General features: G+C 43.9%; 1 protein-coding gene across 1 annotated transcript in view; it reads right to left on the bottom strand.

Annotated features, from left to right (window-relative positions):
* The window catches only part of LOC107549249 (galaxin-like), a 34447-nt gene extending 27420 nt beyond the window's left edge, over nt 1–7027 (bottom strand). The window contains exons 1-3 of the mRNA XM_016230261.1: nt 7004–7027; nt 6899–6911; nt 218–262 (exon numbers count right to left, since the gene is read on the bottom strand). Of these exons, the coding sequence (XP_016085747.1) occupies nt 218–262; nt 6899–6911; nt 7004–7027 (82 nt within the window). The remainder of the gene's footprint in view (nt 1–217; nt 263–6898; nt 6912–7003) is intronic.
* Nucleotides 7028–15966: the final 8939 nt, after the last annotated feature.

Raw genomic sequence — 15966 nt, 5'->3', positions numbered from 1 at the left:
TGCAAACACACAAAGTTTGTTTGTCTAACTTGTATCTCCACACCAGTGGTATACATATATAAATATTCAACAACAAACTGCTTTAAATAAACCACTAACATGTATTAGACTCACTCAATTGTCAGTTTTAATGATTTGTCACTCTTACAACAATTGCTGACACTACATAAAACTAGTAATAGTAAATGTCTAAAGTATAATTATAATGTTTCCTTACCTTGTGCAGAGGATGTGGCAAAAATACACAATACTGTCACTACACCTTCAATAAAAAAAATACAAAGTTATAAAATATCACTTAAAAAATAATAAAAATAAACTTACAATATAGGTAACCCAGAACTTTACAAATGTGCTGTCATACATGCAGCTGATCTGTTGATCTCCATTGTGTATCCCTGTTCAATGAACCTTGAATATTTCAAGGATGAGAATTTATGCACCCAAAAATAAAACATTTGCTCCGCCTTTTTAGGTTGCATCATAGTAAGGAGGGACCACAGATTGTGATGCCAAAAAGCATGAAAAGGAAGTAACATGTATGGACATGATAATACAGTGAATCAATTCATTTTACTGATGTTTGGCACGACTATAGCATCAGTGCATGTAGGGTTGATTGGTCATCACACTTTAGTAATGATTTCTGGAATATTATTACTGTAAGGTGCTTTGGAGAATTTGTTGTACTAGGATGCATCCAAACAAACAAACACATGTTCACTATATTCATCATACATATTAGTGATAAAATTATTATAAATTAATAAAACATAAATAAATACTGGCTGTTTAAATGGTAATATTCTAAATTATCCTCTAAATTTTGCATCATTTATCATCTGTAATACCACGGTGTAACCACTAATATATACATGGGTGTGTATTCCCTCTTTGCTTGAGATGGTTTTTGTTTTTATTGTTAATTTGAAGTATCAGCTTTTGCATTATTATTACAGTCAAATCTGGAGGCAGAGAAAGCATTTTGTTACCCAGACTAGCTACATGTAATATCTTGATCAGTCCCACAAAAGTAATCAGATTATTGACTCAGTGCGGTCAGGGATATTTTCAGTATAATTGATTGTTTACATATCACGGATAGAGATATGCTCGGCTTGATCTGATCTGCTTGATTCAACAGGAGTCAGCAGTGGCTTAATATCTTCACTGGAAAAATGCTGATGATGTTTTGATAGAGAACTTTATAGTTAAACTGAAAGAAGTATCTGTATTACGCAGTAGACTGAACATGTTAGTAATAGTAATAATGTAAACAAGATTACGTAATAATCAGATAATCTAATTATGAGCCTAGTCTGCTTAGATATTGTGTTCTGCATGGTTTGCGCAAGGACCGAGGGTGGCCACTTTTTGGTTGACTGACTGAGCATGTTGATTCAGCTGTGGAGACCGTTTGAAAGAGAGATAACTCTACTTTGCTGTTCAGAAAAGTAGTGAATCAGCTTTTGTTGTTGTTAGTTCTTTGTTGTCAGTTTGGTGTGTCTGAGCCTTTGCAAGTGTTGTCCATAAACTTTTGATTTTTAAAAAGTCATTGCAGAATCTTGCATCAGCTGCCTTTGTGAATATTACAGGGAAAATGTATCTGTCAGCCACTGATGGTTCCAAAACCCCAAACACTTCTGGTTCACATTTGGAAAACAATATGATCACTGAAAGAGAAAGAAAATACTCATGGTTTCTTAAAAGGGATACAACACCCATAATGTTAAATTTTTTTGTCAATACAATGAAATAAATAAATAAAATAGGCCTATCATGCATATTAATGTATTGTTTTATTGTAAATACAGTTCTCTTGTTATATGTAAAATAAACATATAACAAGAGATTATATGTTTTGTTTTTTTCTTTTCATTTTTCTCTTTTATTGTTGTTTTCTTTTTTCCTTCTTTCTTTCTTTCTTTAAAAAAACAAGCAAAAAAAACTGTTATTAAGCACAATAAGCCAGGTTAAAGATCTTATCACATCAAATAAGTTCAAGATTCACACCAACAAAAACACAGCTCTGACCACGGCATCCCCCATTCTCCAGTTGTTGACTTTGATAAATGTCACACTTAAATTATGGCCAGCTTACACCACTTCAGAGTTACTACTGGCTGTGCCAATACAACCAGGAAAATCCCTTAGGAAAAAAAACTAAACACTTCAACACTGGGAGAACATGCAAACTCCACCAAGGCCTGCAAGCTCATCTGGGACTTGATCCAGGGGGAATTCTCTTGCTATGAGGCAAGTCAGTCCTAATCAGATTGGCTACTTCTACAGGTTTTCCAGGAGCCTAGTGTATGTTAGTCTTTAGATGTCCACCATGAGACAAAGCTGTGTATACAATGTACAAGACTGCAAAAATGTAATATGTAAATAGTATAATTTATAAAGATTGGCCAAATCATTAAAAGATTTGCGAGTGGTCTAGTTTTGTTAGTTGTGTGTTCTCTCACATCATAAATGGGAATATCATGAATTACTTCACAAACAACAGAATACCTGTGGCATTTGCAGCTTAACATGAAAATATGGACACTGTATCACCCAAAGTGTTTGTGGGCTCTATATAGTGGATAGACATATTCCAAACAGACATTACTATGAGTGTCTTTGACTCTCAGAAAACACAAAGAGCCAAAAATGTACCTTTATTGATACAACAGATTGTCACTGGAGCAGTACGCATAACTGGATATTTTTGTACCTTTACTTACCCCTAAAAGGTTCATAGTAGTACATTAAGGGTACATACAGGTATATTACTACTCTAAGGCACTAATATCCATATTTTAGGGATATATATAAGGTATAAAGGTGTCTCTTTAAGACAGGGGTAGCTAATCCCACATCTGTATGCCTACCCTCCTACAAATTTAGGGCCCAATCCTGCTTGAACACACTTACCTGTTTGATTAGGGTTGGTGCTAATCACTGCAGGATAGTAGCCCTCCAGGAGTAGGGTTGTCTAATCTCCTGCTTTAGGGGTACTGCCACAGTAACAAGCTGTTGTATCTAAATTTTTGCAAATTTTTTTTCTGACCGTGTATTGGAATGTCAGTTTACAATACAACGGTTTCTTTTTCAAGTACAAATTTAAGTACTACAGAGCTCTCCAGAGCAGAGAGCAATACAGTGTATTAAGTGCTACACTTTTATTCATTTTAAGTGAAACAGATAGTTTCACACTGGTCTGCCCCATTGAACAAAGTGAACTGTGTTTGATTTTTTTTTGTGGCAGTCAGACAACGTCTTCCTGTGTTAGTGGGCTGTCCTTTACCAATTAAAGCTGCAATAGAGCCCATACCTTTTGCCGTTAATCAAAGGTTTGGCTAAATGAGACTGACACCTAGTGGTGGATGCAGCATCATGAAAACGTGTTCAGTTAACAGCCTCATTCAGCCACATTAATACTGTTAGCAAAAGTGTCTAAAAACAGGTGCTTACTGAATACCAAAGTTAGTATTCAGCTCTCAACATATTTGCTCTCCACTAATCGACTTGCTCTATGTAAAATAAAATAACTTTTATTAGGCTCCTAATCTGGTATCACATGTGTACATCATTTTACACAAAGTAAACCAAATGCTGGGTTCAGTCTGTTGGGTCATTTTATTGACTTATTAATTAAATTTTTTTTTTTTTACCCAGGTGTTGTGTATGGAATCATTTTTGTGCCTTTATTATTCAATCAAACATTCTATATTCGAGAGTAAAACTAATTATTTTGTAATTAAAAAACAAAAGATTGCAAAAAAAAAGTCTTCTTAAGGCTCAAAAATAAAGAAATTGATCAAATAATTTGCAGTGCGTATAAATCTTTGAAAATATTTATTTTTCTTTGTGCACTTCAAACACTTTTCATCGCGATACCACAAATGTGACTCTTTTCTGCCTTCTTTTTTTTGTGGGTCTAAAACTTTTGTTTGCGAGTTGAAAAGTTTTGCTTGCCAGTGAAGCGGTCTCTACCCACCAGGATGAAAGGCCTTTTTCTATTGGTCACTCTCTATTGAAGTCACAGGTTGACCACGCCCACTACGTTTCCCCAGAATCCCCACCACTGCCACAGCAGTCTGACAGAAGAGCGAGCAGGTTGTATCATGGCGAGCAACAGGTTGTGTACTGGGTAAGATAACTAACTTAACATCTTAAACTCAGTGACAAGTGAACTTAATTATTATCTCCTCTCATGCTCTCCCATCTAAATACGTAATGTTAGCTAAGCCCGTTGTAGATTTGATTCCCCTTCAGGAATTCGAGCTGCGTCGGAAACGCTTTGGGAATGCCCCCAGCGTGACCATGCTCTGAATCACATATGAAATCAGTTCAATAGATGGGCGAGACGTCATGGGTGGGTGAAGCTAAAAAAGGTGGAACCGGGCGTCAGCTTTTTGTCATTCAGCAAGCACTCTGTGTGTGTCTCAGTCGCTATCTGTTTGTCTGTTTGTTTTAGTGTTGTTTGTCCACTTATAAGATCCATTATGCCAAGCTTCAGCAAAAAAAAAAGCATTTGGGCAAGAGCAGACAGCATTCAGTCTGTGTGTTCCTCCCTGCCCGCGCTATATTTCGGGTGGGGACACACACAGTTTGTGTGTTGTCTGCTTGGGAGCGAAGCACGCAGAGTCAGCTCTCCAGGGAGCTGACTGCGCGCATGGCGCGTGTTTGTTACTGCCTTGCTTCGCTCTCGGAAGGCTCTCTTTGAGGAGGGAGCCTTCACCGGCGTTTCTCGCGATGCCGGCCACGCTTTCGCCGAGGCGGAGCGGCGGCTGTGCTCGTGGGGTTCTCATATGGATCTGGTGGAGGGAATGTAGACGGGAGGATCCCTATCTTCTTCCTGACCTACCAGATCCAGCACCCGCTCTCGGGGTTCGGAAGCCCGCGCTGCGGTTCTTTCCACCCCGTAAGAGGCTCAACGCTCAACGCTCCGCCTGTCTTTTGCAGAGGAAGTTGATATGGAGGGCGTCGATGAGCTCGCCAGTTGCACAAGCATCAGTTACACAAGCATATTATGTCTATATTATTATGCGCAGCATTTACTGGGGAGCGGAGCTCGTGCAGTCAGCTCTCGGATATAAGGGGCTGATTGTGCTTCTACCCGCTGAACGCTCCGCTCCCACCGGGCACACTCCGAGGAGTGTTTCCGTGCTTGCGAGCTCGCGGTTCGCTCCCGCTATTGCTAAGGCACGGCGGCGATTCAGATCGCGGGGATCGCACGTGGATCTAGCGGATGGGTTGGAGATGACTTGCCCTTTCTCCGCCTGCACTCCCTAGATCCAGCACTCTCTCTCGAGGCTTGGAAGCCTGCGCTGTGGTTTCTTCCCCCTCTGCGTGAGAGCTGGCTGCTGCAGCTACTTTTCTCCAAGGAGATTGATTTGTTTGTGTGACCAAGCAGCATGCGCGCTGCCGAGGCAACGCGTGTATTACATCATTTCAGTTTTTGATGTGAATCTTTCCACACCAGACTGTGTTTTCTCGTTTGATTGTTTGGCTGCATTTAATTCTGAGGAATTAAATGAGGTATTTATCTGACTATGAGAAGTTAGATATAGAGCCAAAAATGTACCTTTATTGATACAACAGATTGTCACTGGAGCAGTACGCATAACTGGATATTTTTGTACCTTTACTTACCCCTAAAAGGTTCATAGTAGTACATTAAGGGTACATACAGGTATATTACTACTCTAAGGCACTAATATCCATATTTTAGGGATATATATAAGGTATAAAGGTGTCTCTTTAAGACAGGGGTAGCTAATCCCACATCTGTATGCCTACCCTCCTACAAATTTAGGGCCCAATCCTGCTTGAACACACTTACCTGTTTGATTAGGGTTGGTGCTAATCACTGCAGGATAGTAGCCCTCCAGGAGTAGGGTTGTCTAATCTCCTGCTTTAGGGGTACTGCCACAGTAACAAGCTGTTGTATCTAAATTTTTGCAAATTTTTTTTCTGACCGTGTATTGGAATGTCAGTTTACAATACAACGGTTTCTTTTTCAAGTACAAATTTAAGTACTACAGAGCTCTCCAGAGCAGAGAGCAATACAGTGTATTAAGTGCTACACTTTTATTCATTTTAAGTGAAACAGATAGTTTCACACTGGTCTGCCCCATTGAACAAAGTGAACTGTGTTTGATTTTTTTTTGTGGCAGTCAGACAACGTCTTCCTGTGTTAGTGGGCTGTCCTTTACCAATTAAAGCTCCAATAGAGCCCATACCTTTTGCCGTTAATCAAAGGTTTGGCTAAATGAGACTGACACCTAGTGGTGGATGCAGCATCATGAAAACGTGTTCAGTTAACAGCCTCATTCAGCCACATTAATACTGTTAGCAAAAGTGTCTAAAAACAGGTGCTTACTGAATACCAAAGTTAGTATTCAGCTCTCAACATATTTGCTCTCCACTAATCGACTTGCTCTATGTAAAATAAAATAACTTTTATTAGGCTCCTAATCTGGTATCACATGTGTACATCATTTTACACAAAGTAAACCAAATGCTGGGTTCAGTCTGTTGGGTCATTTTATTGACTTATTAATTAAATTTTTTTTTTTTACCCAGGTGTTGTGTATGGAATCATTTTTGTGCCTTTATTATTCAATCAAACATTCTATATTCGAGAGTAAAACTAATTATTTTGTAATTAAAAAACAAAAGATTGCAAAAAAAAAGTCTTCTTAAGGCTCAAAAATAAAGAAATTGATCAAATAATTTGCAGTGCGTATAAATCTTTGAAAATATTTATTTTTCTTTGTGCACTTCAAACACTTTTCATCGCGATACCACAAATGTGACTCTTTTCTGCCTTCTTTTTTTTGTGGGTCTAAAACTTTTGTTTGCGAGTTGAAAAGTTTTGCTTGCCAGTGAAGCGGTCTCTACCCACCAGGATGAAAGGCCTTTTTCTATTGGTCACTCTCTATTGAAGTCACAGGTTGACCACGCCCACTACGTTTCCCCAGAATCCCCACCACTGCCACAGCAGTCTGACAGAAGAGCGAGCAGGTTGTATCATGGCGAGCAACAGGTTGTGTACTGGGTAAGATAACTAACTTAACATCTTAAACTCAGTGACAAGTGAACTTAATTATTATCTCCTCTCATGCTCTCCCATCTAAATACGTAATGTTAGCTAAGCCCGTTGTAGATTTGATTCCCCTTCAGGAATTCGAGCTGCGTCGGAAACGCTTTGGGAATGCCCCCAGCGTGACCATGCTCTGAATCACATATGAAATCAGTTCAATAGATGGGCGAGACGTCATGGGTGGGTGACGTTGCGACCAGGAAGCTAAAAAGCACGTACGGTGGAACCGGGCGTCAGCTTTTTGTCATTCAGCAAGCACTCTGTGTGTGTCTCAGTCGCTATCTGTTTGTGAGTTTTATTTAGTGTTGTTTGTCCACTTATAAGATCCATTATGCCAAGCTTCAGCAAAAAAAAAAGCATTTGGGCAAGAGCAGACAGCATTCAGTCTGTGTGTTCCTCCCTGCCCGCGCTATATTTCGGGTGGGGACACACACAGTTTGTGTGTTGTCTGCTTGGGAGCGAAGCACGCAGAGTCAGCTCTCCAGGGAGCTGACTGCGCGCATGGCGCGTGTTTGTTACTGCCTTGCTTCGCTCTCGGAAGGCTCTCTTTGAGGAGGGAGCCTTCACCGGCGTTTCTCGCGATGCCGGCCACGCTTTCGCCGAGGCGGAGCGGCGGCTGTGCTCGTGGGGTTCTCATATGGATCTGGTGGAGGGAATGTAGACGGGAGGATCCCTATCTTCTTCCTGACCTACCAGATCCAGCACCCGCTCTCGGGGTTCGGAAGCCCGCGCTGCGGTTCTTTCCACCCCGTAAGAGGCTCAACGCTCAACGCTCCGCCTGTCTTTTGCAGAGGAAGTTGATATGGAGGGCGTCGATGAGCTCGCCAGTTGCACAAGCATCAGTTACACAAGCATATTATGGTAAATACAACTTAACCACTGATTTCACAGCTATCATTTTCATACCAGGGACGCTAAACATTCTTGCAAACTGTCTAAACTGAATTATACATGTCATGCAGCCTGCAGACATTCATATGAGGAGTTTAACAGCAAATTATTCATTCAAAGAGCAAATTTTATTTTTGAATGTGAAAAATTTACAGAGGTCCGGACCTCGGTGGCCTCATAGCTGGTTACGGGCCTGCACACACACACGTTCACTTAGCTACCTAAATGGGGACATTACATAGACTTCTATTGTTTTTATATACAGATAGTTATACACTTTTTAACCTAAACCCACCTCTCACAGAAAACTTTCTGCATTTTTACAATTTAAAAAAAAACTTTGGTTACTTAATTTTTATACCAGTTTTACAAATGAGGACAACCCCAAATGGAGGTTTTTGGTGATTTTGTCAGGTTTTGCTCACTTTTGGGTACAAATTTGTCCCCAAAATATGGTTAAGAAGGTAAGTAGGTGCACACATCACACACACACACAAAGAGATAGAGAGAGTCTTAAATGGCCTCCTGAAGGAGAAGAGAGGAGTCAATAAAAGATTGACACATTTGCCATCAGTTAGACAAACAGCCAATGCAGCCAAAGAGCCTCAAAATAATTGTTGCTTATATTTTTATATTGTTGCCAAAATACAAGAACATACATATAAACATCCTCACACAATAAAAACATAAAACACAAGCATACACACCCAACCAAGAAGCTCCATTATAACTGGAAAAATTTAATCTCAGTGGCAGTAGTTTGGATGGTGCAACACCCCTGAAAGATTTGGAATCACCTGAGCTATACATGCCATGTGATTATAAATGCACAAGAAAAGTATTGGCTGATGACAACCCAAGAACTTGCAAGTCTCAATCCCATAACAGAGGAACAAAATTCCAGTGTCATTCAAAAGTTTGGGGGTTTGTAAGATTGTTTGTGTGTGTGTGTGTGTGTCCGCATCCTGCTATGCCATCCTGGTAAATAAAATTTTTTGGTCCTCACGAGGAAAACAGTTTATAAATCATACAGAATAAAGTTTTTTGAAAATCTAAAAATGCAGAAAGTTTTGTATGATGATAAGGTTTAAGGGTAGGTTTAGGTGTAGGGTTGGTGTAGGGCGATAGAAAATACAGTTTGTACAGTATAAAAACCATTACGCCTATGGAGAGTCCCCATAAACCACAAATGCAAGTGTGTGTGTGTGTCCAAAAATCAAATATAAGTAAAATCAGTAATATTGCTAAATATTTTGACAATTGAAAACAACAATATTTATAATATCATCAATGTTGTGCTGCTAAGTATTTTTGTGGAAAACATACTTTTCCCCTTCTCTGAATCGCATATGAAATCAGTCCAATAGATGGGCGAGACGTCATGGCCGGGTGACGTTGCGACCAGGAAGCTATAAAAGCACGTGCGGTGGAACCGGCGTCAGCTTTTTGTCATTCAGCAAGCACTCTGTGTGTGTGTCTGTCGCTATCTGTTTGTGAGTCTTATTTAGTGTTGTTTGTCCACTTATAAACTCCATTATGCCTAGCTTCAGCAAAAAAAAAGCATTTGGGCGAGAGCAGACAGCATTCAGTCTGTGTGTTCCTCCCTGCCCGCGCTATATTTCGGGTGGGGACACACACAGTTTGTGTGTTGTCTGCTTGGGAGCGAAGCACGCAGAGTCAGCTCTCCAGGGAGCTGACTGCGCGCATGGCGCGCGTTTGTTACTGCCTTGCTTCGCTCTCGGAAGGCTCTCTTTGAGGAGGGAGCCTTCACCGGCGTTTCTCGCGGTGCCGGCCACACTTTCGCCGAGGCGGAGCGGCGGCTGTGCTCGTGGGGTTCTCATATGGATCTGGTGGAGGGAATGTAGACGGGAGGATCCCTATCTTCTTCCTGACCTACCAGATCCAGCACCCGCTCTCGGGGTTCGGAAGCCCGCGCTGCGGTTCTTTCCACCCCGTAAGAGGCTCAACGCTCCGCCTGTCTTTTGCAGAGGAAGTTGATATGGAGGGCGTCGATGAGCTCGCCAGTTGCACAAGCATCAGTTACACAAGCATATTATGTCTATATTATTATGCGCAGCATTTACTGGGGAGCGGAGCTCGTGCAGTCAGCTCTCGGATATAAGGGGCTGATTGTGCTTCTACCCGCTGAACGCTCCGCTCCCACCGGGCACACTCCGAGGAGTGTTTCCGTGCTTGCGAGCTCGCGGTTCGCTCCCGCTATTGCTAAGGCACGGCGGCGATTCAGATCGCGGGGATCGCACGTGGATCTAGCGGATGGGTTGGAGATGGCTTGCCCTTTCTCCGCCTGCACTCCCTAGATCCAGCACTCTCTCTCGAGGCTTGGAAGCCTGCGCTGTGGTTTCTTCCCCCTCTGCGTGAGAGCTGGCTGCTGCAGCTACTTTTCTCCAAGGAGATTGATTTGTTTGTGTGACCAAGCAGCATGCGCGCTGCCGAGGCAACACGTGTATTACATCATTTCAGTTTTTGATGTGAATCTTTCCACACCAGACTGTGTTTTCTCGTTTGATTGTTTGGCTGCATTTAATTCTGAGGAATTAAATGAGGTATTTATCTGACTATGAGAAGTTAGATATATCATTTCGATTTTTGATATGAATCTTATCACGCCAGACCATGTTTACTCGTCTGGTTGTTTGATTGCATTTGATTCTGAGGAATAAAATGAAGTATTTATCTGACTATGAGAAGTTAGATATACAGGGGCTCTTGGGATAAAAATTTCTCGAGTAAGAGCACGTGTTTACCTCTCTTCCTCTGAGGAGGTTGAGGTGGTCAACAGGGGCTGCTGGGCGGGAGCAGCCCCAACCAACAGTGTTCCAGCTCCTCATATAGGGAGCGTCACTTCTCGTACTCCTCAGAATTTATAGTCAGAGTGGCGCTCCTGGGCCGAAGGCTTCTAGCGCAAGGCGGATCTGCGGACCATCATTCCCACTGGATAGTCTTCAGCTAAAACGTCTTGACGCCTAAGGCCCAGGACTTCTGAGGGCCAGCCCCCTCTGGGGAAGAGCCGTGTACACCTCATTATACGGTGCCCGTTTCTCCTTAGTGCCCTCAGTAGATCGATCTGCCAACCGTGCCACCTACGGTGCTTCAAAGCGCAGCGGTCTCCGGCGAGCACTTATCTCAGTCACCGCCCAGAAATGTAGCGGTACTAAGAGGCTCACTACCTCTTGGGAGGTTTCTAGGGTAGCTAGTTCGGCCGTTCCCTGCCGGTCAGCCGCTTCAGGGCACTGACCTAGCTGCTCTAAGTGCACCAGAGGCCAGTCTCGAGAGACTGGTTCCCTTAGTAGGTCACCTGGCGGCGTGGGAGCCCCTGCCAAGCGTGTCTCATTGGGTCCTGCCCTGAGCAGGCTCTGGTTATATCAGTAACGAATCAGCTCATGACAGGAAATATGACTAATTAACCATAACTAGTTATAATTAACTATTCATATTTTAGATCCGCTGTAGATATTTAGCTGACCTCTCAGGGTCAACTGTCTTGTCAATTCTAAGAACGTTAATTTCCTGGTTAAGGGAAATAACTTTCTTACTGTACAATTCTACAAAGCTTGTAGCGTAAATCTGCATGATTAGTGACTCCGGTTATGAGCAAACAATGAACACGTCAAGTGTGATACAAGTAAAGTTTTATTAACTACATAAACACTTAAACTATCCATTTCTACCCTGCCTTTGTGCCTCTTGCTTCTGTGAAATGCAGCTGAGAGTATCAGCTCACATTCCACAAGGTTGTAAATGTTTCGGGTGTCCAGGTTACCATGAAACCAGGGGCCTGTTCGTGGGGTGTTACAGAGTATTTGTTAAACCTAGCTAACAAAATATATATTGTGTGTTTGGGTGGTCCAGACGCTACATATCAGTCTAGTCTTCCTACGAGAGGACCGTCTTTTTCAATAGGAGACTTCAGCTTAGAGAGTCCTGATGCCATGGCTCAGGACTTCGGAGGGCAGGCCCCTCTGGGGAAGAGCGGTGTACACCTCATTATACAGTGCCCGTCACTCCTTAGTGCCCTCAGTAGATCTGGCAACCCTGCCACCTACGGTGCTTCAGGGCGCAGAGGTTTATAGAGCATTTAGTTCGGCCGTCTCCTGCCAGTTCGCCGCTTCAGGGCACCGACCTAGCCACGCTGATTACACCAGAGATCTCATTATTCATTATCTCAGTCCGCAGAAATGTCTCAGTGGGTCCTGCACACTGTAGAAAGAGGCTACCGAATCAGTTCGGTTCTTATCCGCCTTGTTTCAATGGGGTCATCCCCATTCTGGTGGGCCCCGAGCAGGCTCTGGTAATGGAACAAGAAGTTAACACTCTCTTGAGGAAGGAGGCCATCGAGGTGGTCCCTTCTCTCGACAGACAGTTTGGGTTCTACAGCCGGTACTTCATCGTCCCAAAGAAGGATGGAAGTTCCTGAGGTTTGCTTTTGGAGGCAAAAGCTTACCGGGTTCTTCCGTCGGCCTTGCACTCTCGCCCCACACTTTCACAAGGTGTGTGGATGCTGCTCTGGCTCCTCTGTGACTTCACGGCATCCACATACTCCACCACATCGATGATTGGTGGATATTAGCTCAATCTGAGCAGATGGCGGTTCGGCATCGAGATGTCGTTCACGCTCACTTGTAAGAGCTGGGGTTTAGACTTAACGCCAAGAAAAGTGTGCTTTCTCCAGTACAGAGAACCACTTATCTGGGTGTGGTGTGGGATTCGACCATGATGCAGGCACGTCTGTCTCTTACTCAGTTCGAGTCGATCCTCACTGCAGTCGCGAGAGTGAGAGAAGGCCGGTCACTCACTGTCAGCAGTTCCAGAAACTGCTGGGTCTGATAGCAGCTGTGGCCAACGTGATACCTTTTGGCCTGTTGTACATGAGACCCCTACAGTGGTGGCTCAAGACCAAGGGGTTCTCCCTGAGGGGAAACCCGTTCCGCATGCTCAAGGTCAAGCGGCGATGCCTACGTGCCTTAGACATGTGGAGTAAAGCTTGGTTCTTGTCTCAGGGCTCGGTGCTGGGAGCTCCTTGTCGCCGCGCAATGCTAGCGACGGACGCGTCCCTCACCGGTTGAGGAGCGGTCATGAGTGGTTGCTCAGCCCGCGGTCTGTGGAGCGGCCGGCATCTCACGTGGCACTTCAACTGCCTGGAAATGCTGGCTGTGTTTCTAGCATTAAAACACTTTTAAAACAATTTTAAAGTCACTGAAATAAGGCCATAAAACACATACAGAGCATTTGTTCACAAGACTTTTGAGAACTGATCTTGAAGTCTAGAGTTTTTGCTTCAAAATTATGTGAAAATCATCTTACTCACTCATTCACAGAAAACAATATATTGATTTAAATTTTCTAAAGACATTTTTTGTGTAGAAAAAGGTATATGCGAGTAGGCGTGAATGATCATGAATAATGCTGTGATTCACACCCGAGAAGACAAAGACCTGCATAATGAGCTGCATAATGAGCTGTCAGGTGTGTGACTGAGAGGGAATTGCTACAAGAAAGAATGTGAGGAAAAAATAAACGAGGATGACAGCAAGGACATATCCTTCAATCCTAAGGCGGTACAGCGCATTCACATCATGCAGTCACCCTGCCTCGAGGCTTTCCATGGTCACGTCCCCATTAGGCTGACCATCGACAGTGGTGCAACTGGAAACACGATAAGGGCAGCATGTGCCACCAAACTGGGCCTTAAAGTCTCCAGCAGTACGCAGTCAGCTCGTCAGGCAGATGGCTCCTCTCCTTTGAAGGTGGTTGGAGAAACACGCACACATTTTCAATTAGGCGGGCACATGTTCTTTTTTGATGGACTTGTGGTAGAAAATTTGGATTCGGACATTCTCGCTGGCATCCTCTTTATGGAATGTAATGACATTTCTATCCGCCCCGCTAGACATCATGTTTGTGTGGCATCAGACACATATGAGTATGGCGTCAATCGGACGCATGGAGACGGACATGCTATTCGGCAAACTCATGTGCTTCGTGCTACCTCATCACATACTGTGTGGCCTGGGGACTTTGTCCAACTTGAACTGCCAGCAGAACTTGCAAAGTTTAACGAGGAGCTCGCTGTTGAGCCGCACGAGTACTGTACACACTGGTTTGCTCCATCGTTGTTTGTAGGGGTGTCCGGAAAAATCATAATTCCCAATCTGACTGACGCACCCCAGGGCATTAGAAAACATGATCATGTATGCCGTGTTCGCATGACCTACATACCAGAGCCCCAAACTGAACAAGCTCAGGTGGAAGTTCCTCAAGCTGTCACTCGCAAGCCCAGTATGCACAGTACGACACTATTCTCTGACCTTATCTCATTAGACCCCAATGGCATTATGAAGGCAGACATTAAAGATAAATTTCGGGAGGTTCATAGGGAATTTGATGAGGTCTTCAGTCCACAGTTTAGGGGCTATAATGGTGCTGCTGTCCCCTTCCAAGCAAGGGTAAACATGGGGCCTGTCTCACCACCTCAGCGGAAGGGAAGGGTGCCGCAGTACTCCAGAGGCCAGCTGCAGGAACTGCAGGCTCAGTTTGATGCGCTGGAGTCATTTGGTGTTTTTCGAAAGCCTGAGGACATTGATGTCGATGTGGAATATGTCAACCCATCGTTTCTTGTCAAAAAGCCTAACGGGGGGTTTCGTCTTGTTACAGCATTCGCCGATGTGGGCCGTTATACCAAACCCCAACCGTCGCTGATGCCAAATGTCGATGCCACACTGCGTCTGATAGCTCAGTGGAGATATATCATTGTGACAGACCTCACCAAGGCATTCTACCAAATTCCACTTTCCAAATCTTCTTTGAAGTACTGCGGGGTGGTCACACCATTTAAAGGAGTCCGGGTGCATGCCAGATGTGCCATGGGCAGCGTGATCAGTTCTCTCTCGAACAGTTACCGGTGCTTGACCGGGAACTGATTGCATTGCAGCATGCACAACGCCTGGCTAACCACCCCACAGTGTTAAAGCTAAAGCTCCACTAAGTTGGGGTGCACCTAGCCTGGATATTTGCCCTGGCGACCATGTGTATTTGTATAGCGACCGTAACAAGTCACGAGCTCGAAACAGATATCTTGTGCTTAGTTCAGATGGGACGTGGTGTAATGTCCGTAAATTTACGGGTTCCCAGTTGCGGCGTACTTCTTATAGGGTTCGCTTAACAGATTGTTATAAAGTTGACTCTTTCCCAAGTGTCACAGGTCATTATGGTAACGGTGCCGCATCTGAGAGCGAAGAGGAGTGCGACGCGCCACTTGTTGCACCTCCGAGCGACCCTGACATCCCCCTGGCGATAGCGACACCCGCTTCACCCCCTGGGTCTGATGACAGCGGATGTACGGAGGGAAGGACCGTGTCCCCATCAGGTTCGGTGGAGGTCCCGTGCCATGAGTTAGCCTCCCTCTCAGCTGTTCCGGTGCAGACTCCTCTGCAGTCAGGCCGTCTCCGTCAACTTCCCAACAAGTTAAAAGATTATGAGCTGCACTAGATGGGCTGCCTTCACCCGTATCCTTGCTTTGAAATAGTTTTGTTGTAGCTTTGCATTAATATTCTGCAAGGCTCCATAAGGATCTGCTGTGCTGTTCTCACTAGACAGATGGTTCCGTTGACTCATCTTTTATCGTCACATGTCACTCTTTTGTGTTCCTCTTATTTTGTCTGTTTCAAATGTCCACAGGTGCCAGAGAAGAGGGGGTATGTTCTGGAGAGAAAATGGGTGGCGCCAGTATGTGAAGTGTCGTGGATCGTGACGTGACTCCTGATGTTGTTCGTGGCCACGGTGGCCTGGGCGAAGCTCGCGCTTGGGGCTTCTTGTTATTGTTGAGTTGGCCGTCGCCATTAAAGGCTTGACTAAACTATTCTCTCGTGTCAGCGATTCAATATACCTCACCTACACACTGGCGAACATTATAACTCACATTACTTTTATATCGTTGCGGTCTATTTTATAGAACAAAAAAA

This window comes from Sinocyclocheilus grahami, unplaced genomic scaffold (genome assembly GCF_001515645.1).
Source record: "Sinocyclocheilus grahami isolate Dianchi unplaced genomic scaffold, SAMN03320097.WGS_v1.1 scaffold367.1, whole genome shotgun sequence".
Lineage (NCBI taxonomy): Eukaryota > Metazoa > Chordata > Actinopteri > Cypriniformes > Cyprinidae > Sinocyclocheilus > Sinocyclocheilus grahami.
The sequence above is the reverse complement of the archived record's forward strand: the minus strand, read 5'-3'. Positions and strand labels throughout refer to the sequence as shown.